Below are 19,873 nucleotides of genomic sequence, written 5' to 3'. Positions count from 1 at the left end.
ACCTTGCTCTTGAATTCACAACTTTAAGCTATCCTGTGGGCTACAACTGTTTTGAAATTTTCTATTTCGTTTGCTAAGATAAACCTTATAATCTCACAAAAGTATTCTCATAGGTAACCTATAGTTCTTCAGCTATAGATTAAGCTTAATTCCTTCTTGTGGGCCTCTTGAATGAAACAGAAACCAGCCCAGCCCACAAAGAAGAAATTTTACACTTTAAGACACAAGACTAATTTGTTTATTAGATGCATTCTATAAGTTGAGGAGGGAAATTTTTGGCAAATAAATAAATAAATAATCAAACAGAGACCTTAGAGCACAGAAGGAGCTCAGGAAGAGGAAACGGAAACGGAGTCTTTGCATAGTTCTAAATGAACAGAAGGTGGCAGCAGTAGGCAACGTGGGTTTTCAGCAGAAATGCAGCACTTGCAAAAACCAGGGACAGAAGGCTTTGAGAAAGAGAAGGTCAGGTGACTACCTATTTCTTTTTCATAGAGACTGTGGTGTGGAGCGGTCGTCCTTTCTACCACGGGGCAGGATGCGGCGTCTTACATGATCTGCCTGGGCATCCCGTACCCAGTCATGCCTGCCTGGGAGGCCCCCTTGTTGCTGCCCATCTGCAGGCCTATTACGTTCTGTCCCTGGCGAAGCTGCTCCTCAGAAAATCCTCGCCGATTCTGCTGGGCTTTCCTGCAGAAATAATAATGCCATGTGACTACTTTCAAACCCTTCTCAAGATATAGTTAGACAGGCTGTACCTGAGGTCATCAAACAGCCTACCATAAGCTATGGCCTGCCCAGAGCTACGGCCCACCCTGAGCTGTGGCCTATCCTGAACTGTGGCCCTACCCTGATCAGGTCCTACCACAATGCAAGAGTTCTTTCTCTCTAGAAGCTCAGATGTTTTTTCAGACTTTCCAGCAAAAAAGGAAAGGAGAATCCATGGCTACCTCTCTGGAGAACTTACTCTCAGATTTTTTACTTTTTCCTTCTCCCCCTTCTTCCTCCACCATTTTAGGTCACCTCAGTCTGTACATTCTCACTTTCTCTCGCATAGTTAACTCAAGCCCTTGTGAAAATTAATATCAACTCTCCTTACAGAGCATGTTTTAGTCCTGTTCCACCCTTTCTGAGTAAGGTGAGTCATTTACATTACAGAGCTGAGGAACCTACAAGTAAACAATGGACAATTTCTTACTCTGGTTCAGAGGTTGTCAAGCTTTGGTAAACAGCCAGATAGTAAATAAATTGGATTTGCAGCCATAGAGACCATAGAGGATCACTAATAATGCAGGGATTGAAACCAGCACTTCAGAGGGTCAGTATCTGAGAGTTCTTCAGACCAAGGTCATTTAAATTGACATAAGCTGGCACCTTTTTACAACTCTCAAGGACAAGGCTAGGGAACCAGGGAAATGAATCACCAATTATCTGCTACAAGGTATTCTTTTTTTCTTCATCTGCCACCAAGCTACACAATTTGAACCTCTCATCTTCCCTTTCCTACTCTTACCCTCCCTCTTCCCCCCAAAAAAAAAACACTAGGAAAATGCTCTTAAAGGACCTTTTAGTAAACTGAGATAACTATGACATCATCCAGATAAGAACACCTCTGAGAGCAAAAGAGGGAGCTATTAATCAATACACTAGGACAACAGGTATTACCTGGGACTGTGCCTTGCAAACAGGACATATTTAACCTTCACTAACTACAAAAAGAAAAAATATGAAAGAAGGAAGGATGGAAGGAAAAGGAAGATAGAAGGAAGGAAGGAAGGAAGGAAGGAAGGAAGGAAGGAAGGAAGGGGAACAGAGGGAGGAAGGATGGAAGGGGGAGGGAGGGAGGAAGGATGGAAGGGGGAGGGAGGGAGGGAGGGAGGGTAGAAGGAAGGAACAAAGGACAGAAGGAAGAAAGGAAGATGGAGGGAAGGGAGACTCAGAACTGCTTGAGTTGTCATAAAACCAAGTTTGGACATGGAATCATCTTGTAGAAAAGCCACTCAGTCCTGCTGAGCCTCAGGAGAAACAGAACTGAGCAGAGCTGGAAAATCCAGGTACTTAATAGAAAAAGCTCAGATATTTCTGCCCTGGTGGGATGTTGGCCAAAATGGCAGCACCAGTCTTTCCTTGGTCTGGGGGACTTAGTTGGAAAACTAGGAGTTTTTGCTTCTAGGGCTCTCAGCTCCAGGAGGCAGGGTAGGGTCTCACCTGTGGAACCAGGATGGCTCTCCCCGATAACAGCCATCATCCTTGGTGACTGCAACACTGCCTAGAGCCATCAGGGTCCTTTGCACAGCTGCCATGTCCTTCCCTGGAAGCCAATGAACAGATTAAAGCCAAATGTGTGTCAGGGCCAAGGAACTGTAGAAGTGTACGGCCGCACACTAGGAGAGAAATACTAAGAGGAGTCTGTGGATGACCACATTCAAAGGAGAGGCACTGTCAAACACTTCCCTAAGGTGACTCTACTGAAATTCCCCAGAAAGGAACAAAACCTGACCCAGTTAATTGTTCTCTATTATACCAGAGTTCCCTTTCTAATACATTCATCGAGGCTTTATGGACACCCTTCATGCAGAACCAGAAGGCTGTGTGAAGGGAACATCCTGTGAGGGGCTGGCGTGGTGGTCTACAGAAGATCTCTTTCCTCATTGGAAAGATGACAGAAAACTGAAGAGAAATCGGTTGGGTGGAATAATTCTGTTCCAAACCCCAGGTGGCTCCTCTCTTTTACTTTATCTGGGTTACAAAGGGTCTAAAATCATCCATGTTCATCAATTGAGTATTCACTTGGCTCTTTGGTCCAGAGGCCTGGCAAATGTAGAGTAACAAATCAACACAGAAAGCACTCAATGTGACACGAGTGAAAGGTCCTTTATTTTGTGCTGTGTGAAAGGAACTAAATGGAGACAATAAATCACGGTTTGTGTGTGAGAGAGAGACAAGACCAGGGAGAGAGAGTGAGAGTGAGATGTGGCCCTGAGCTGTCACAGAAGCCTATGGTGAAGGCAGTTGGGTGTACAAGTCAGGCTCCCATCCTTTGTCTCTCCTTCCTTCCAGGTGACTGACCTGGACAACGAAAGATGCTACTCTGAAGGTGCCTGCAATTTAGAAGTGAATTTAAGGTTTGTACAAGGCACCCATGAGGAATGGAAAAGCTGAAAGGCAGAGCGTTAGAAAAGAAAGGAGCTGAGAAAGTTGAGGGCAAATATTCACAGGCTGTCCTTAGACCTGAGCAGCCATCTGTGGTCTCTTTGGCCCGGCTGCTACAGCTCACAGGGAATACAGAATTACAGGGGAAGGCAGATGGAGAGTGAGAATGCGGTATGAACAATAATAAAATAAACAATTAAGGCCCTCAAAGGAAGTCCAGTTCAGGATGTCCATTTATTCAAAGAAGAGAGAGCAGATCCTTCTTCCTTCCCAACCCCCCTCCAACTCCCCACATTAACCATAAAGCCTGGATCCAGAGGCCCTGTGTGACTGACTAGCGGGTACAGGGACAAAATGCTGTCAGTGGAGAGTCCCTCAGACTCAAGGAACAGATGGGATGGTGAAGAAGAGAGTATCTGGGCAGCAGATGGAAGGGGAGGGGTATAAGGAATACTAACAAGAGAGGAAATGCAGAGTCGGTTGTTAGATTGACTCCTCAACAGATGAAAAGCATTTTTGCAATTGTCACTATATAGTAGGATGCTTAAAAGGAAAAAAAAGTAGAACTGTAGTAATGACATGTTGAAGGAGCATTCTGGGGAAGATGGGAGGTGTTTGCTATTGAAGAAAACCTGAAACAATGATTAAGCCCCGGAAGTTGTGAGCTAGGACATGCCAATCAGCTCTGTGTACACAGACCACACAGAAAATCTGTTTCTGGTGTTTGGAAAAAGCTGTAAAATGACTAGATCGGGGCAATGTAGACCTGGCACTTGGTACCTCAGCCATAAATACCGCCTGGAGCATCGGGCAAAATGCTAGCTGTGTTAAGCCATAGAACAAGCCTCCTTCACAAGTAGCTGGCTAATATGCACACTCATAAGCCCAGAAAAGACAGAAGGAACTAAGTCGCAGGCAAGGGTGGGATATCCAGGAACCTAGAATTATCAACACCACCCTCACCTTCATCCCAGCAGAGTGGAGAAGGAAATGACTGCAGGATTGAGGCTGAAGAAATTAGGGAAGTATTATTTGACAAGAATAAATTGGAAAGCTTTTCCTTTAGAATGGTTCTAAGGCAAGAGATTTAATATAAATTATAGGCTAAAGGCTTTATATATGTAGTTTTAGTTTTTGGCTGTACTAAAGTTTTGAATTCAGGACTTCTGCTTGCTGGGCAGACTCTACCACTTAAGCCATGACCTTAGTCCTTTGTTGCTTTAGTTCTTTTTCAGACACAGTCTCAGTTTTTACCCAGGCCAACCTTGAACTGCTATCCTCCTGACTATGCCTCTCACATGGTGACTGGGATTACAGACATATGCCACCACTTGTTTGTTGAGATGTGATCTTTACCCCTCCCCCCTTGCCTTGACCCATCTTTGCAATTTTCACCTCCTGAGTAGATGGGATGGTAAAGTTAATTATTGTCAAGATTCTAAATATATATAAATCTGCTGTCCATAACCATTTCGTGTCTATCTCACTTACCTGCCCTGCCTGGTATCTTTTCTAATAGAGGCCCCTGTGAAAAATTCTAGAATTCTTAGGCTGATGAGATAGGAAGAGGGCCATTTTCTACCTGACCTCTTCCCAGTTTAGAAGCTTAGATCAAGTGTCAGAAGGATTTAGGGCCACATGTGGAGGCTGAGTCCTGTAACTAGAGGTAAAAAATTTAAGAGCATAACAAGCAATGAGGTTAAGATCTGTGAACCACTGTACTATCTGTCTCCTTATGAAGCCTTCAAAATTATGCAAGAACAGGAAACATCCATACACAGCCTATTTTAGGGCACATCCCCCAAGCTTTTATGGGAACTCAGTGGTGAGGTATCTCTTTTAGAATTCTCCTGAGAGACTGATTTGGCAAGTCCTGAGAGTTGACATTACAATAAAGTTATTAAAATAAGCTCCCCAGGTGATTCCAACCATCAGTTTAAGAATCACGGGTTTCACCTGGTGACTTCCACGATAAACTGATCACCAGCACATCCAGCAACTGACCTGCTCGATTCTGCAGCGATCTCCCAAGATGGCTCTCATGTAGTCAGATGGACAGGCAAGCCCTGATCTGAAGTTTTGTTTTCCAAGTTTTTAAACCATCACAGTACTTGCTGGTGTGCAGCAAGTACTAAATTATATTTGTTAAGCAGTAACTCCTTCCTTCAGCGATATCTTCCATAAAGTAAAACCAATCATTACCAGGGCTTTGGTCCGAGTTGGGAGTCAGCCCAGGGCTCTAGCAGCTTGGAATCAGTTCGCTCTTTGAAAGCCACAGATGGATACTTTGGCGGATGCTTGTGGCTCTTCAAGTCAGCTTGACCACCGCTACTCAAGGCAATTCTTGTAAGAAAGCAAAGAAGAAATATAGTCCTAAAGGAAGGGCCAACCAGGTGTTGACAATCTTCCAGATGCAAAGACAGCAGAAAACAGACCAAGTGCTGGTGGTGATTAAGAATAGACCACAAAGGGGAAAATGACACAGGAGACAGAAGCCAAATTTACACTAACAGCTCAAGATTTTAATCGGGTGGCCTGGCCTCTTCTAGACCTCTGTCATGAAAGGAAGCTAATATTAGTCTTGGAGTTTTAAAAGAGCCGCTTGCATCTGAAAAGGCTATGCTCTGTGTCATGCCAACTATGGGACATTATGGAAAGGGAAAAACGAGGGAGACAGTGAAAAGACCAATGACTGCCAGAGTTGGGAATAAAATTGAAGGGATAAAAAGATGAGCCACAGAGGATTTTTAGGGTAGTGAAAATACTCTGTATGAAACTATAATAGTGGGTATATGTCATTATACATTTGTCCAAACCCACATAATGTACACCAGCACAAGTGAACCTGAGTGCAAATGGTGGGTGTGGGGTAGTGCTGTGTCAATGTAGGCTCATCAAAAATAACATATGTGCCACCTGGTGTAGAATATGGGGAGGCATGTGTGTTTTCCAGCAGAGAGCATATGGGAAATACCTGTACCCACCTGTTGAATTTGCTGTGAACCTAAAACTGAGTGGAAAAAAATAACATCTCTTCAAAAAAAGGAAGCCAGATGCTGGTGGTTCAGACCTTTAATCTGAGCTACTCGGGAGGCTGAGATCAGGAGGATCAAGGCTTGAGGCCAGCCCAGGTAAATAGTTCTTAAGACTCCATCTCCAGAATAATCAGAGCAAAATAGATTAGAGCTGAGGTTCAAGAGGTAGAGTGCCTGCTTTACAAGTGCAAAGTACTGAGTTCAAACCCCAGTCCCACCAAAAACAAAAATAAATTAAAGGAGCTGGTGACATAGCTTTCTCTGTCTCACCTGGCAAGCCTCTTCCAAGCATCAGGTAGCAACAGACACTTTTACTAGATAATATAATATTCCTTGTTTCCAACATTATCACAAAGTAATGTTACCCTAAGTGTGGCCATGAATCACAGGCTACTAAATTTATAATCTCTGTGAAGGGGTTCTTCATCTCAATGACCCAACCCAAGGATTGGTTTTTTTTTTTTTTTTTGGTACTTGGATTTGAATTCAGGGCCTACACCTTGAGCCACTCCACTAACCCTTTTTTGTTGAAGGGTTTTTTCAAGATAGTCTTGCGAACCATTTGCCTGGGCTGGCTTTGAACCGTGATCCTGCTTGATCTCTGCCTCCTGAGTAGCTAGGATTACACGTGTGAGCCACCAGCTCCGGCTCTAACCCAATGATCCTTAACACTGGTAAAATCTGGGTGATATGTAAAGATACATCAAGGAGAATTTTGTTCTCTTAAACTCTGTTGTAACTTCCAAGTTATCTTATACATGTCTTTGGAAAGAAAAAAAAATGAGAAAGATAAAGATAAATAAATAAAAACATAAATATGTAAACAAACAAACAAATAAATAAGTGGAAACAAAGGCAGAAGAGAAGCCAGGTAGGACTCGCTCCACTTCTGTTTCTACTTTTAACACTAAAACTTCAGTCTTACAATTAAACATCTGTGATTCAGAGCTACTTCTATTTCATATCAGTCTCAACCCAGCCTTGTGATTCTTGGAAACTGGAGTTTGGATATATATTTCTTGCACATATGGAGAAAGCAAGTAGTGGAATAAAAGCCATTTATTTCCCTGAATAGTACTTTAGGCATAACCCCCAATTCTCCACTCAAGGAAGAGAAAATATTGCTATGGTCAAGGGAGAAATGTTGGAGGCAGGGTGGCTTTGCTCTGTGGACCTTAAAGAATTTTTGTGGCTTGCTTTTCTGGCCTGATAGAAGAGAGACTCTGTAGGGAAGTAGTTCTAAAGAAGGGTTCCCAGGCTGACAGAAGCAGCATCACCTATAAATTGATAAGAAATGTAAATTCTTGGGCCTCACTCCACACCTAGTGCCTCAGACACTCTGGTCCAGCAATCTGTGGTTTAACATGCCTGCCAGGTGATCTGATGCAGGCTGGAGCTTAAGAGGTGCTGCTAAAGGTAAGACCCACCAAACGAAGTTATCGATGGCCACTCAGGGGAAATACAGTTAGAGCTTCTCTGACAGAAAAAGGAGGCTGTAGGCAGCAGGCACTTGTGATGGCTCAAGTTCCTGCAGATGCCTTGCAGTCTCCCAAAATATTTCTCACGCTGGGTGAAATGTCTCTTGTGCCTCTGCTGCTGAGGAATGGCACCTGTAGTGACACCTCCTCGGCCCATGTATTTGAACTTTCCAGGCTTTCCATTTCCAGTGTAAACCACTCCTCCCCAACTCCCAGCCATCAAGGAAACAGACATAACAAAATCACATATCCAGGATCCCTAACAGTAAGATTGCTGAGAAGAATATGAATTTGGGTGATTTGTTTTTGAGTCTTGTCTATTCTAACATTCTAGAATTCTCTTCTCCTTGTTTTTTTTTTTTTTTTTTTTGGTGGTACTGGGATTTGAACTCAGGGTTTCATGCTTACAAGGCAGGTACTCTACTACTTGAGCCACACCTCAGCCCTTTTGGGTCTGATTATTTTGGAGGTAAGGTCTCACTTTCTGCCCAGGTTGGTCTGGACTACAATTCTTCTATTTTAGTCTTCCCACAGTAGCTGGCATAACAAACTCATGCCACCACACCCAGCTTTTTTCCACTGAGATGGAGTCTCCCAGACTTTCTTTTTGCGTAGACTGTCCTGGAACTGTAGTCTTCCTAATCTCAGCCTCCCAAATAACTAGGATTATAGGTGTGAGATACCAGTGCTCAGCTTAGAATTCTTTATGATTAACACTTGCCAAAAGATTATACAACTAAACCACAATGGTCAGTTGCTAATGAGTTCATGGTACGGGAAGAGAAGCTGACATTTATTAGGTAACTAGTAGCCAGGCATCATGTTAGGCACTTCACATATTTAATCCCTACAAAAGCTCTGTGAGGATGGCCCTAAACCTGTTTACAGAGAACTGAGGTGGTATGAAGCTGAGCCACTTAAAGCAGGTCACACAGCTAGTATGCAGCAAGGGTTTCAATCTATCTACCCTATTCCCAAAACCCATGCTACTTTCATTATACCACTTCTTCTGTACAAAATTGCCAAAGCAATGTGTCGTGGGGAAAGACAACAAAAAGGCCATGAGCAATAAGTAAAAAAATTTAAATAAAGTGACCTGTAAAGCTGGCCCCCTTGTATTGGATAATGGCTGAGGAAGTAGAGGGTCCACAGATGACATAAAGGTCATTCAGGGAGCCCCCCATCAGCTCCTGTGGTGGTCATTAATTAGGTTCTAAGAATAATATGTGCCTTTCTAGCCTTGTTCCTCTCCCCTTCCCATTTTCTGTTAGTCTTAGAAAGGACAGGTCCATGCCAAAATAAATCTATATTGCCAACACTTACTACAGTCTATTTTCACCAGGCACTATTTGAAGCTCTTCTAATGCATTTGTCTCATTTATTCTCCATATCTATCCTGTAAAACAGATGCTATTATCCTCATTTACACCTGAGAAAAGTGAGGCTTAGAAAAGTTAACTGATCAGTGGTGGAGCACAGATTTGAAGACAGCAGTCTAACTTCTGACAAAGAAGCCTACACTCTACCACATCTTCTAGGAGAAGCTTTCATCACAGATATCAGGTCAGTGCCCTCACTTGCTCTCACGTATTCTCCGTCTCTTACACACACGCCTCTCTTTCTCCTCTCTCCTTCTCTTTTCGCAGAATAGATGCTGAAGTTTTAGCTATAGCAAACATTCCTCTAAGTCACAGCTGAGTTTTTCCTCCAGCCACCCATGCCAAATCCAAAATTAACCAGCCATGCCATTCACCTTCTCTCATCCAAGGAACAGATTTTCCCTAGCCTTCTCCCATTGCTCTAAGCTGCCCTCACTTCTTCTCCATAACCAAAAAGAACCGATCACCCCAGATTATTATGCTCCTGTGATTGAGCGGCTTTCTCTCTGAGCAGACTTAACTGCATTTACTCTAATGCAGCCTTGGGGTCCTTTCTGACGAATCTGGTATTCTGATTGCCCCCCACTCCATTCCAACATTCCACATAAAGGGGTTTACCGATTGCAGGTGCATTTGGGGCTTCTGCCTATATGAAGAATTGAGGACTAAACCAGAAAGCCCTCAGGCAAGCCTGGGCTCCGTGGCTTTATTGGTCAATGACACAGAAACCACTTGGAAAGTCACTGGGCAACTGTGGGCAAGCAGAGTCCTGCATAGTAGGAAGATGACAAAGTAGGGGAATGGGGGACTGAGAGCAGCCAGGCATCAAATGGCTGCAGAAGAAGAAAGGAAATGCCCAGGAAAGGAGGGCTGGACCCATGGCAGCCACAGCTACCACAAGCCTGGTTCAGGGAATCTGGAATTGATGTGCCTAAGAAGTGTGAGGACTGCACTGTAGCCTCAGTGAGATACGGAGCAGAATTGTAGGGAGGATGTGAGTCTGGGAAGTATGCCGAGTCCCCTAGCTGTGTGTGTGAGTGCATCCGCCATCACACAGATGACACATAAACACATGCCAGCCCTGCCTGCAGCGTTCCTTTTGATCAGTTTCGTTACCTCAAAACTCCTAAGTGACAACCTCTTCTTGCAGAAAGCACCCCTGCCTCACTGGCCCAGTCCAGGTTCCATACCAGCCCCACCTTCTCCACTTCTCTGCTCAAAGCAACCCATGCATGGTTCCACTTTGTGCTCCATGGACGGTCACCAGCTCTGGCCTGAGCTGCAGCCAGTGATCCTGGAAAATGTTATGTGTATCATCCAACTCATAATGAATCCCTGTGAACCTCAGTCCTCCCAGGACTGGACAGCTGTCCAATTCATCTCTACCTGTTTACTTAATGTATAGTCTACCTAGCGCCAACTACCTGTCAGTCACAGTGCCCTTATTTCCTTTTAAGCCCTACCCTTTTTTTTTTTTTTGAACTCAGGCACTTACTAGGAAGGCACTCTATGACTTGAGTGATACCCCAGCCCTTTCTGCTTTAGTTATTTTTCAGATAAAGTCTCATGTTTTTGCCTGAGGCTGGTCTTTGGGCTGCAATCCTCCTACCTACACCTCCCTTATAGGTGGAATTACAGGAATGCACTGCCATGCCTGGTTTGTTCTTTAAGGTAGGGTCTTGCTAACTTTTTTGCTCAGGCTACCCTGAAACTGTGATTTTCCTATCTCTGCCTCCCAAGTAGCTGGGATTACAGACACGAGCAACTGCACCTGTCCCTAGCCTTCTGTACAGACCTCCAGTGTTGGTCTTGTTCTCCTCTTCCAGAAACATCATCATGCTTTGTTGCAAACCTGTCCACTGCCCTATCTTACCATTCCACTTGTGCCTCCTAGCTTTCCTCTCTCTCAAGTAGAGTTCAATACACAGACTGGAACCGGTAGTATAGACTACCGCCTATTCTGCTCACCAGGAACCACTGGTCTCTACCCACCACTCTTGCTCTGAGTACTTCTCAGGGGTAATGTTCCCCTTTGTGGTCTTTGGAAAAAGGAGAAAGAAAGGAAAGCCTGGTCAGTAAGGTTCAGACAGGAGAGCTCCCTGGGTATGCCCACCATCCTCTTACACACTTCCTGCATTTAGGGGTTCAAGGTCCCTCTCATTCACACTAACACCCTATCCTTCAGTCCCACACAGCCTTGATTCATCCTCCTCCCCCTCCTCTTGGTCATCAGCTAGTCACTGTCATGATTCATCAGCACACTCATGCATGGTGTACATGAAGAAACTAAGCCTCCTGGCCAAAGAATGGCCTAGAAGACTAGGTAAGGCCCTGATCCTTAGCATCAGAGAGTCTGGGTTTGGATCCTGGTTCTGTTAATTACTAGCTTTCTGATGGACCCACATAACCACAGGCAGGCTTCATCCTCTGTGAGGTGGAAACATTAAAGATACCCCATAGTTTGTTAGGAGACTTGATTGGCATTAGGCAGTAATGCTCTTAGCCAATGCCTAGTGTACAGGAGAATGTCAATAAGCAGTTGCTATCTTTATTAAGAGAATCTTCAGCGTTTTGATCTAGGAAGTAGGAATTGAGCCTTGATTGTGACATTACGTGGAGATCTGCAAGCAAGTGTCCATGAAGCCTGACGGCCTAGCCTGGCCTGCGTTTTAGGATATCTGAGTCCTAAGCACTGGCAAAACACAAAGTAAACTCTTTGCTGCCTTAGGATTTTAGCTACTCATCTGTGGGGGAACATGAAATGGAAGCTCTGCACACACAGAGGATTAGGAGGTAATGGTGAGGCCTAAGAGGGAACTGTTCCTTTCTAATTTATTTGGCAGAATGGTCCTTGCTAGAAATCTGCTCCAACCATCCTTTGAATCCCCCTTAGAATGACACCTCTTAATCAGAGGAACATTATTCTGCCTTCACTGTCAGTAGAGCCATTTGGGACACTGCCCTGGGGCTCCTATTGGTTGTGCCTCAATGACAGCCAATGATAATGAGCCAATGAGCAAGCGTGTCAGGCAATCTGGCAGTCCTGCTAAGACTAGCCTGTGTCTCTTGGTGCCTCAGGCAGGCCTAGTTGAAAAAAAGACACATTGCATGGATGGATACTTTTTTACTAGCAAGGACACTAGGCCCTATGACTATTGGTCCCCCAAGTGTCTCCATTCCACATGATTGTTCCAACAATGGTAGACAGATAAATATGCCCAAAAATGTGATTTCATTTGCATGCCTTTGTAAGAGTTCCTCACCAAGGTAATTCTCAAAAGTGAAAGAAGAAATCAATTGTCACACTCTGCGCACAACGCTTATTTAAAAGGTATAGTCAACCGAGCGCCCAGATAATTGTTTAGTGAAAGGTTGGAGTGCTAATTCTTTCTTAGATTGAATGACAAAACTGTACCAGAAGGGTTTGTCTGTAATTCCTGATGCTGGTGAGTCAGAGGCACTCTCACCCCCTGCCTCCCTTCTCTCCCAGTAACTGTGATTTGTCATGGGAGGGGAAATGGAGTAAAAAGCATCTCCTGCAACCATTTTGCTCTCTCTGCTTAGAGGCTTCTGCTTACCACTGCATTTGCTGAGGTCCTTGCCTAGTTCACCATTGCACAGGGGGAGGTTTAACAGTGCCCCTGGGATGACAGCTGAGAACACTTCCCAGCCTCCCCCACCCCCCACAGGCAGAGAAGCACACTGGAGTGGTTTTCACAAAGAGATGGAGCAAAAGGAGTGGAGGAGGGGAGAGAATAGACCTAGGGCAGAAGGGCTATTTACCTTCCCATAGATCCACTGTCTGAAAAATGTCAGTTGTCCTGACGCCATAGATCTCGGCAGCTTTTAGGAACTGGGAGATTTGCTCCATCTGCTTAAAAGCCATCTTGGACTCTGAGATCTTGGGGATGGGCTCTTGTCCTGGTGGGTATAAACTGTTTATCAGCTTGCACAGGACCTGAAGAGAGTTGGGGGTGGGGGGAAGAATCAGTGTTTCCCTTTACAAGAAATGTCACAAATGAGAAGTAAATCCTCCCCTCCACCAGACACACACAAACACAAACAAGCCGTAGCTCACCAGGTTTGAGCAAGAGCAAGCCACAGGCCCCAGGAAGGCATGGATTCAGGTTTATCCAGCCAGTCTGCCATACGGAACCCCAAGAATGATCCCATTCCCAGGGTGCACCTGCCAAAATCCTGCAGTCCAGGAGCCCCATTCCCTCTTTGCTCCTCCTTTCCTTTTTCAGGGTGAGGGAAACAGGATTTACAGATAGAGAATGACTGGGGGTGTCGAGGACATCATTCCACTCTTAATGGAGGGTTGAGTTCATAGCTCCCTGGGGGGGGAGGTTGTTTATCTGCACTCTATCAAAAGGCAGATCAAAACCAGCTTTCAATAACTCATTTCATGTGTGTTAATGATGTGTAAAAGAACTGAACTGAGTATTCTTCTCCCAGACACCCAAGCTGTGGACTACCCAACAAATGTATAGGACAGCACTTATGTAACAGTAAATCACAGCCAAGGGAAAAGGATGGGCTTGTTTGAATCAGTAGAGCTTGTGACCTCAAGGCCCCAAAGAAACAAGCATCTTGTAAGAACAGCAGTTATCAAATAAGGAGTCCCTTCTGCCTCCTGAGAACCCATCCATCTACCAACAGACATTGGGACCCTCCAAAGAGCATGGCTCCCCAGAAGGATGGGAAGGTGGCTAGCTACCACCCACCTCCTTCTTTTGTTTTACAGTGTAACCAGCCTGTTCCCCTGGGGGGAAGTATTGGCCCCAGAAGAGCTGATGCATCAAGAAGGCTGGGGAGATCACAGGGAAATACTTATCTTTATTCTCAATGGAAAAATCAAAAGGATCTCAAAATTGCTGATAACTCCGAAGGAAGCTGTGATGCTCAGATGGGGAGAAGAATCCTCTAAGCTAGCAAAGGAATTGTGCGGGGACCCCGAATCTTCCAGCCCTGGAGAAATAAAGGCATCCCCATCCCTCCCAGTGAGGCGGAGAGCCTGGCAACAGCTGCTCCTCCCGCGGCCTCATGCTGAAAGAAAGGGCCCGGGAAGGCTTCCCAACCTCCGCCCTAGCAACCCCGACCGCTGCTGGCCTTACCGTCCCGTCCATCAACCATTTCTGAAAATGGGCCCTGCCAGGGGGCGGGTGCTCTATGTCCTCGGCGCATTGCAGGATGATCCAGTCCACCAATTTGTTCTCCAGGTCCGCGTCGTACTTCTGCTCGATCTTCTCCTGCACCTCTCGGCTTAAGCCGTAGCTCGGGCCCCTGTTAGCCATCTCTGGAAGAGAAGAGAGGACACGCGCGGCATCCACACAATAGCAGCCACAGCAGCCCCCGGGCTCCCTGCGAACAGGGCTGGGATGTGGCTGGGCGGCCTGGCCCAGCAGCAGCTAAGCGGGCAGAAAGTCGGGCGTGGTTTAAATCAAGAAGCCAATGAAGCCAATGGGGTTGCACCTACAAACAGGAAAGAAAAAGCGCAGCCACGCGCCAGGGACTCTCGAATAAAGCCCTGGCCGGTCCGGGGGGTGGGAGGAGGGGGAGGCTGGAACACCCTCTCTCAGTCCCGCCTATCAACGAGATGAGATGATGTACAAGGACTCACGATCCAGCCTGAATGCCCAGGCACCAAGTGGGGGCGGGGGGAGGGGGAAATGGGTGGTGGTCGTTTCCTCCCCTCTCAGTCGCACTTTGCAAAGGGAGGAACTATGAGATCAAAAAGAGCAGGTAGGTAAATGACAAGCGGGGAGGAAGGGCGCCTTGACTTTCAGCTGCTGATGCTGCATCGCGCCAGGAGAAAGACGCACTCATTTGATTTTCTCAGGGTTGAGGAGGGTCAATCCAGGGCCGTTGCTAAGAGCGCTCCAAAAGCCAGCCCTCTCCGGGCGAGGCGAGCCGTCTGCCTCCCTCCCGCTGGGAGCTTTTCTCAGCTGCACAATTCTTTCCCCTCCTCTGGGGAGACAGCAATTGTATCCAAGGCCCCATACAGCTGCACTGAGGGATGAGGGCCTGTCGGAGGGTCCATTCTGCTAAGTGTCCATCTGTCAGGAGATGCCAAACCACTTTCCTCCTGTCCTGAGATAACGATTGTCTGTCAGGACAGGATGGGGTGGGGGTCCGGGGAGCCAAGAGCTGCAATCATTTACCAGCTTCATCTAGAAACCTTTTGGTATCTTTTTAATGTTATTTGAAACCAAAAGACACGAAGAGCAAGTTTTATAAATTAAAGGAAATTCAATGTCTGAGGATTCTAAGAGTAAAAGGATTTGGTAGAGTATAAAGGCTTCATCTGTTAATTTCAATTGAAGACCACAGAGACACATCTGGCATAATGTCAGTGCTAACTGAATCTTGGCATAAGCAGACAAGACCTCAGGAGAAATCATTAGCTTTAAGCTGGCCTGAAATTTTTGTAACATCTAGAGGGCTTGGTGATTTGTTCCTGTAGAGTGTAAGCTGCTTGAAGCTAAAGATGAAGTCTCACTGGTGCTGTGTAATTCTCTCAAATATTTGTTACTTCATTCAACAAATATTTATTGAGTACTTAACTGTGTTAAATTCTGAACCAGAAAAAAATTATATATATATATATATATATATATATATATATATATAAATTTTTTTTTCGGCTCTACAATGAATTGATGAGTTAGCTCCAGCACATTTGATAAAGCAATTTCTAGGACATGGAATGGCAATAATTGTCCCTGTGGGAAATCGATCAGAAGCCATGCAGGAAATGACCCCTGCAAAAAATGCATGCATTCAGGAAAATCTCCTGCCTGGTGGGCCTAGACTAATGAAAATATAGTTAGTCAGTAGACACTTAATGGTCAGCAGTTGAAAGCCTGGGAGAGAGCATTCTGTAAAAGACAGATGTTGTGAGAGGACAGGGAGCCTTTAGGAGCGCAGGAAGTTTAGAAAAAGACAAGGGAAGGGCTGACTAATGCAGGTCTTGATGCTACATGGAATCTCAGTTGAAGAAGTCCTGAAGATGCAGAACTGTTTCTAGAGACTCAGGGTTTAGGAGATAAGGGAGCAGGGAGATCTTGAACAGCATTCTGAAAGTCACTAGTTGAATCACTTGTTTGGCAGCAAAAAGGTTAGTTCCAACCAGAGACTCAGGGTACAGATGCCTGTGCAGCAAGCTTGTATTATTCTCTGTAGGTAGATACAACTCTAAAGATGTACATTTGCTTTTTTGTTTTAAGATCTTTTGTACCCCAAAATTCCTTCTGATTATAACAGAATAGTTAGTGTGCTTTAAGTGAATGACTGAGCCCATGGTTCTGAAGAGGATACAGTGGCAAAGGGGGCCACAGCAAGAGCATAGAATGAAGTGACTAGAAATCTAGAGGAAGTCTTTAGAGGAAAAATGGTGATTCCTTGCAAGGGGAGAGGTGATATCACAATGCAAATTGGCTCAACCCTGAATTTACTGAATGCCTTATAATTAACCTGAATTTACTAGAATGCCTATTATCCTTATAGTTAACTTGTTTCATCAAATTTTTCAAAGACCTATGTATGTGCATGAAACACAAAAATGAATGAAACATGGTAATTTGATGTGGTAGCAAAGTTAAAGTTGTAAACAATGAATGCCAGCCAGATGTCATGATGTACCTAAAGGAAGGCGATAGGGGAAATGTTTTTAAGTGAGATGACTTTAAGTATTGAAAGATGAATAGGTGTTTGCCAGTGGATAGGGTGACGTAGGAGGGCTATGGATTGTCCTGGCAAAGGCAGCTTTATTTAAAAAGGTGCAAATGTCTTAGTATAAGCAAAACACAGGGTTAAAGGTAAAAGTCACACAAACAGAAAAATGAGGCTGGGACATCAGGCAGGTTCCTGACATAAAGTAGTGTGTTCACAAATATTCATGGTTACATTTCCAGTAATTTTGAGGTCCAGTTATTAAATCCAGCCATTATAAGCAATTAAACTATAAGAACTTATTCTTACATAAATTATATTACAGAGGCTAAATATTCAAATTGCCTTGTATTTTGCTACATTTTCCTATTACCTATATTCTTGAGGGTAATTGTTTTCTGTCTCTATATGGTCTAAATACTGTGCAATTGTATGGTGCTGCCATTTCTTCCCAACTTGGATTCAAAGACATCAGAGTGGTAGTTTGAAACTAGTCATGTTAGGAGTATTTATGCCATGGACTTTGGCAAGTGCTAAAATGGAAAGCTAGTTGATAAATATCTGCCCTGTCACCCTTATGTGGACTTATGTATCATGCAAAAGAGTCTGAGAGGGCTGGGGCCATGGTTCAGTGGTAGAGTGCCTGCCTAGGCCCTGAGTTCAAACCCCAGTCCTTGCCAAAGAGGGGGAAAAAAAAGTCTGAGATTTTTCACAGGGAAAGAAAACCATGGTGTTTAAGGAAAAGGAAGGAGACTGTCAGAGTGACTCACAGTTTGACTTGTGTAACAAAAGTACTGGTGGTGCCATTAATTGCAAAAGGACTCATAGGTGGGGTGGTATACAAAGGGGGATGATAATAAGATCTGGACTTACCACATCTGGGAGGCCGATGGTCCACCTGAGTTCATTAGGCAGTTAGTTTTATGAGTCTGGAGCTCAAGAGAGAGATGGTAGAAGGTACTTGAATCATCTGCATGCAGGTAGTAGTTAAAACCATAAACATAGATGGTATTGCTTACAGGTGAATAAATAGGTAGCATAAGAAGACTGTTAAGGCCAGAACTTCAGGGAATATTAGCATTACAAGCTGTGCAAGGGGGAGTAGCCCATAACAGAGTTGATGTAGCATGTCAGGGATGTCTGGGGATCAACACTGTCAAAACAAAGCTCCTGAACTCAATAGTCCTTTGAGAGAGGCAGGCAAATAGGCTGAGAATTTCAAAGCAATGTTTTATCAAAAAGGCCTGGGCATAGTGCTCTTCATGAGAGAGCACAGAGGACCCAGCAACAAATTTCCTGGAAAAAGAGAGATGGGAATGAGTCAAAAGTGCTTCAGAGAAACTGACCGGCATTGGACTGTCTGCTGAGGGAGTCATGAGGGAAGACCAAATTGAGCAGCTTCTTTTTAGCAGAAAAAAAGTTAAACTATCAGCAAAAACCTGAAAACCCAGGAAAAAGATTAAAGGAGAAAGGATTTCTTCCCTAAAATATATACTTGGCTTTAAAAACTGCCTGAGTTTTTCTAGATGTATTCTCAAAATATATCAAAGCATCACATTTTTTTTCATAAGCCAAGTTATTCACAATGCATGATTTTTACTAAACTAAAAAGCTACTTAAGATCTGTATTTAAAAGGGATCTTTAGCTGGGCACCAGAGGCTCACACCTGTAATCCCAGCTCTTGGAAGGCAGGGATTGGAAAGGTCAAGGTTCGAGGCCAGCCCAATCAAATAGTTTGGGAGACCCCATTTCTAAGATAACCAGAGCAAAAATGGACTGGAGGTGTGGCTCAAATTGTCGCGTGCCCACTTTGCAAGCATGAAGCCCTGAGGTCAAAGGGATCTATAAAAGGTATACATATCCACAAATTGTTCATCTGAGGATCCAACCAACTGCAGATCAAAAGTTTTAGAAAAAAAAATTAGCTGTACCTATCATACAGACTTTTCCTCATCATTACCCCCTAAAAACGTAACTATTTACATCATATTTACATTGAATTAGATATTGTAAGTAATCTAGAGATAATTTAAAGCATACCAGAGGATGTACATGGGTCATATGCAAATACTATGCCAACTTTACATGAGCATCTAACTTGAGCATCCTTGGATTTTGATGTCTTCGGAGAGCATTGTAACCACCTTCCGGAGTTATCAAGGGTTGACTGTATTTAAATTCTACCTACATTTTTCCCTCCTCCAGAAATGAGGGTTTCACATTTTTAACTATTCTAAACTTAATGAACATTTGACATAATTTGGGGACTTCTCTTTGCTCTATATTCATGCTTTATGAAACTTTTCGTTTTTCCTCCACACAGACCTTTCTATTTGTTCCTCAGAGAAAGGCATACTGTTTAGATTTTTGTCTGGAAATGTTTATAAACTCTTCAGATGCGACAAAAGCAAAATATACCATGTGGTCTCAATTAGCTTTCCTTTTATTGATACTTGCCTTCTCCCTTTCCATGCTGAAATTATGTAGAGGCATCCTGCCACCTTTAAAATAACGCTGGAATTCCACAGGATAAGGCACGCGGGGGCTACCGGTTCCTCAGGAACTCTCATGTCACTGACTACTGAACTAAGTCTCACCACTTTAATCTCATTTGGAAGCTAAATTTTAAAACAGGTTTTCCTATTTTAGATTGTGAAGTTTCCTTCCTTTTATTTTTTTAAACCATTAAACATTTGAATGAACACCATGAAGTTACATTCCAATTTGGGACCTTCTAGTTAGGAAGGTCAGTCTACTTCAGCTTTAGAAGCTCCACCCATTTTCTTGCTTCCTCTTTCCTTCTTAGAGCACCATGGATTGTGTCCATCAGTTTCTCATTGGGATGTGCACTGCGCAGTGATAGGAGCAAAAATTAGTGCTTCCTATGTCATTGTCCTAAATATAGTTGTACTGGTTTAATCCTTACCCCCTATTATCTAGGTTTATATTATGCCACCTTACAGATGTGGAAACTGAGGCTCAATGAGGTTAAATTGCTCAGTCACAGAAAATGGTGAGGCAGGATTCAATCCCAAATTTGAGTGTCTATCCTTAACTGTTAAGTCACACTGCCACTATGTACACGCTGTTAGTCTCCGATTTTATAGTGTATCTTATGTTTAACTGCAGAAAACTCATGGACAGGGACCCTTC

The 19,873-nt window shown here is 44.1% G+C and overlaps 1 protein-coding gene across 1 annotated transcript; it reads right to left on the bottom strand.

Annotated features, from left to right (window-relative positions):
• Positions 1–215: 215 nt before the first annotated feature.
• Positions 216–14,641, bottom strand: Tagln3 (transgelin 3). Its single transcript, XM_020156238.2, has 4 exons — positions 14,163–14,641; positions 12,829–13,003; positions 2,209–2,311; positions 216–690 (listed from the first exon to the last, which is right to left on the bottom strand). Exons 1-4 carry the CDS (start codon positions 14,340–14,342, stop codon positions 549–551), a joined length of 600 nt encoding a protein of 199 aa, XP_020011827.1. The 5' UTR covers positions 14,343–14,641; the 3' UTR covers positions 216–548.
• Between the last annotated feature and the right edge of the window lie 5,232 nt (positions 14,642–19,873).

Source organism: Castor canadensis, chromosome 5 (assembly GCF_047511655.1).
Source record: "Castor canadensis chromosome 5, mCasCan1.hap1v2, whole genome shotgun sequence".
In the NCBI taxonomy this organism is placed as follows: domain Eukaryota; kingdom Metazoa; phylum Chordata; class Mammalia; order Rodentia; family Castoridae; genus Castor; species Castor canadensis.
Note: the sequence above shows the minus strand (reverse complement) of the source record. Positions and strands in the feature narration are given on the sequence as shown.

Bases quoted from the DNA above. Each gene is read 5' to 3' on its own strand.
- Tagln3 (XM_020156238.2), bottom strand. From the start codon at position 14,342: ATGGCTAACAGGGGCCCGAGCTACGGCTTAAGCCGAGAGGTGCAGGAG. The intron at 13,004-14,162 runs GTAAGGCCAGCA...AACTCTCTTCAG, and splicing joins AATGGTTGATGGACGGGACG to GTCCTGTGCAAGCTGATAAA. The intron at 2,312-12,828 runs GTAAATAGCCCT...ATTGGCTTCCAG, and splicing joins GACAGTGGATCTATGGGAAG to GGAAGGACATGGCAGCTGTG.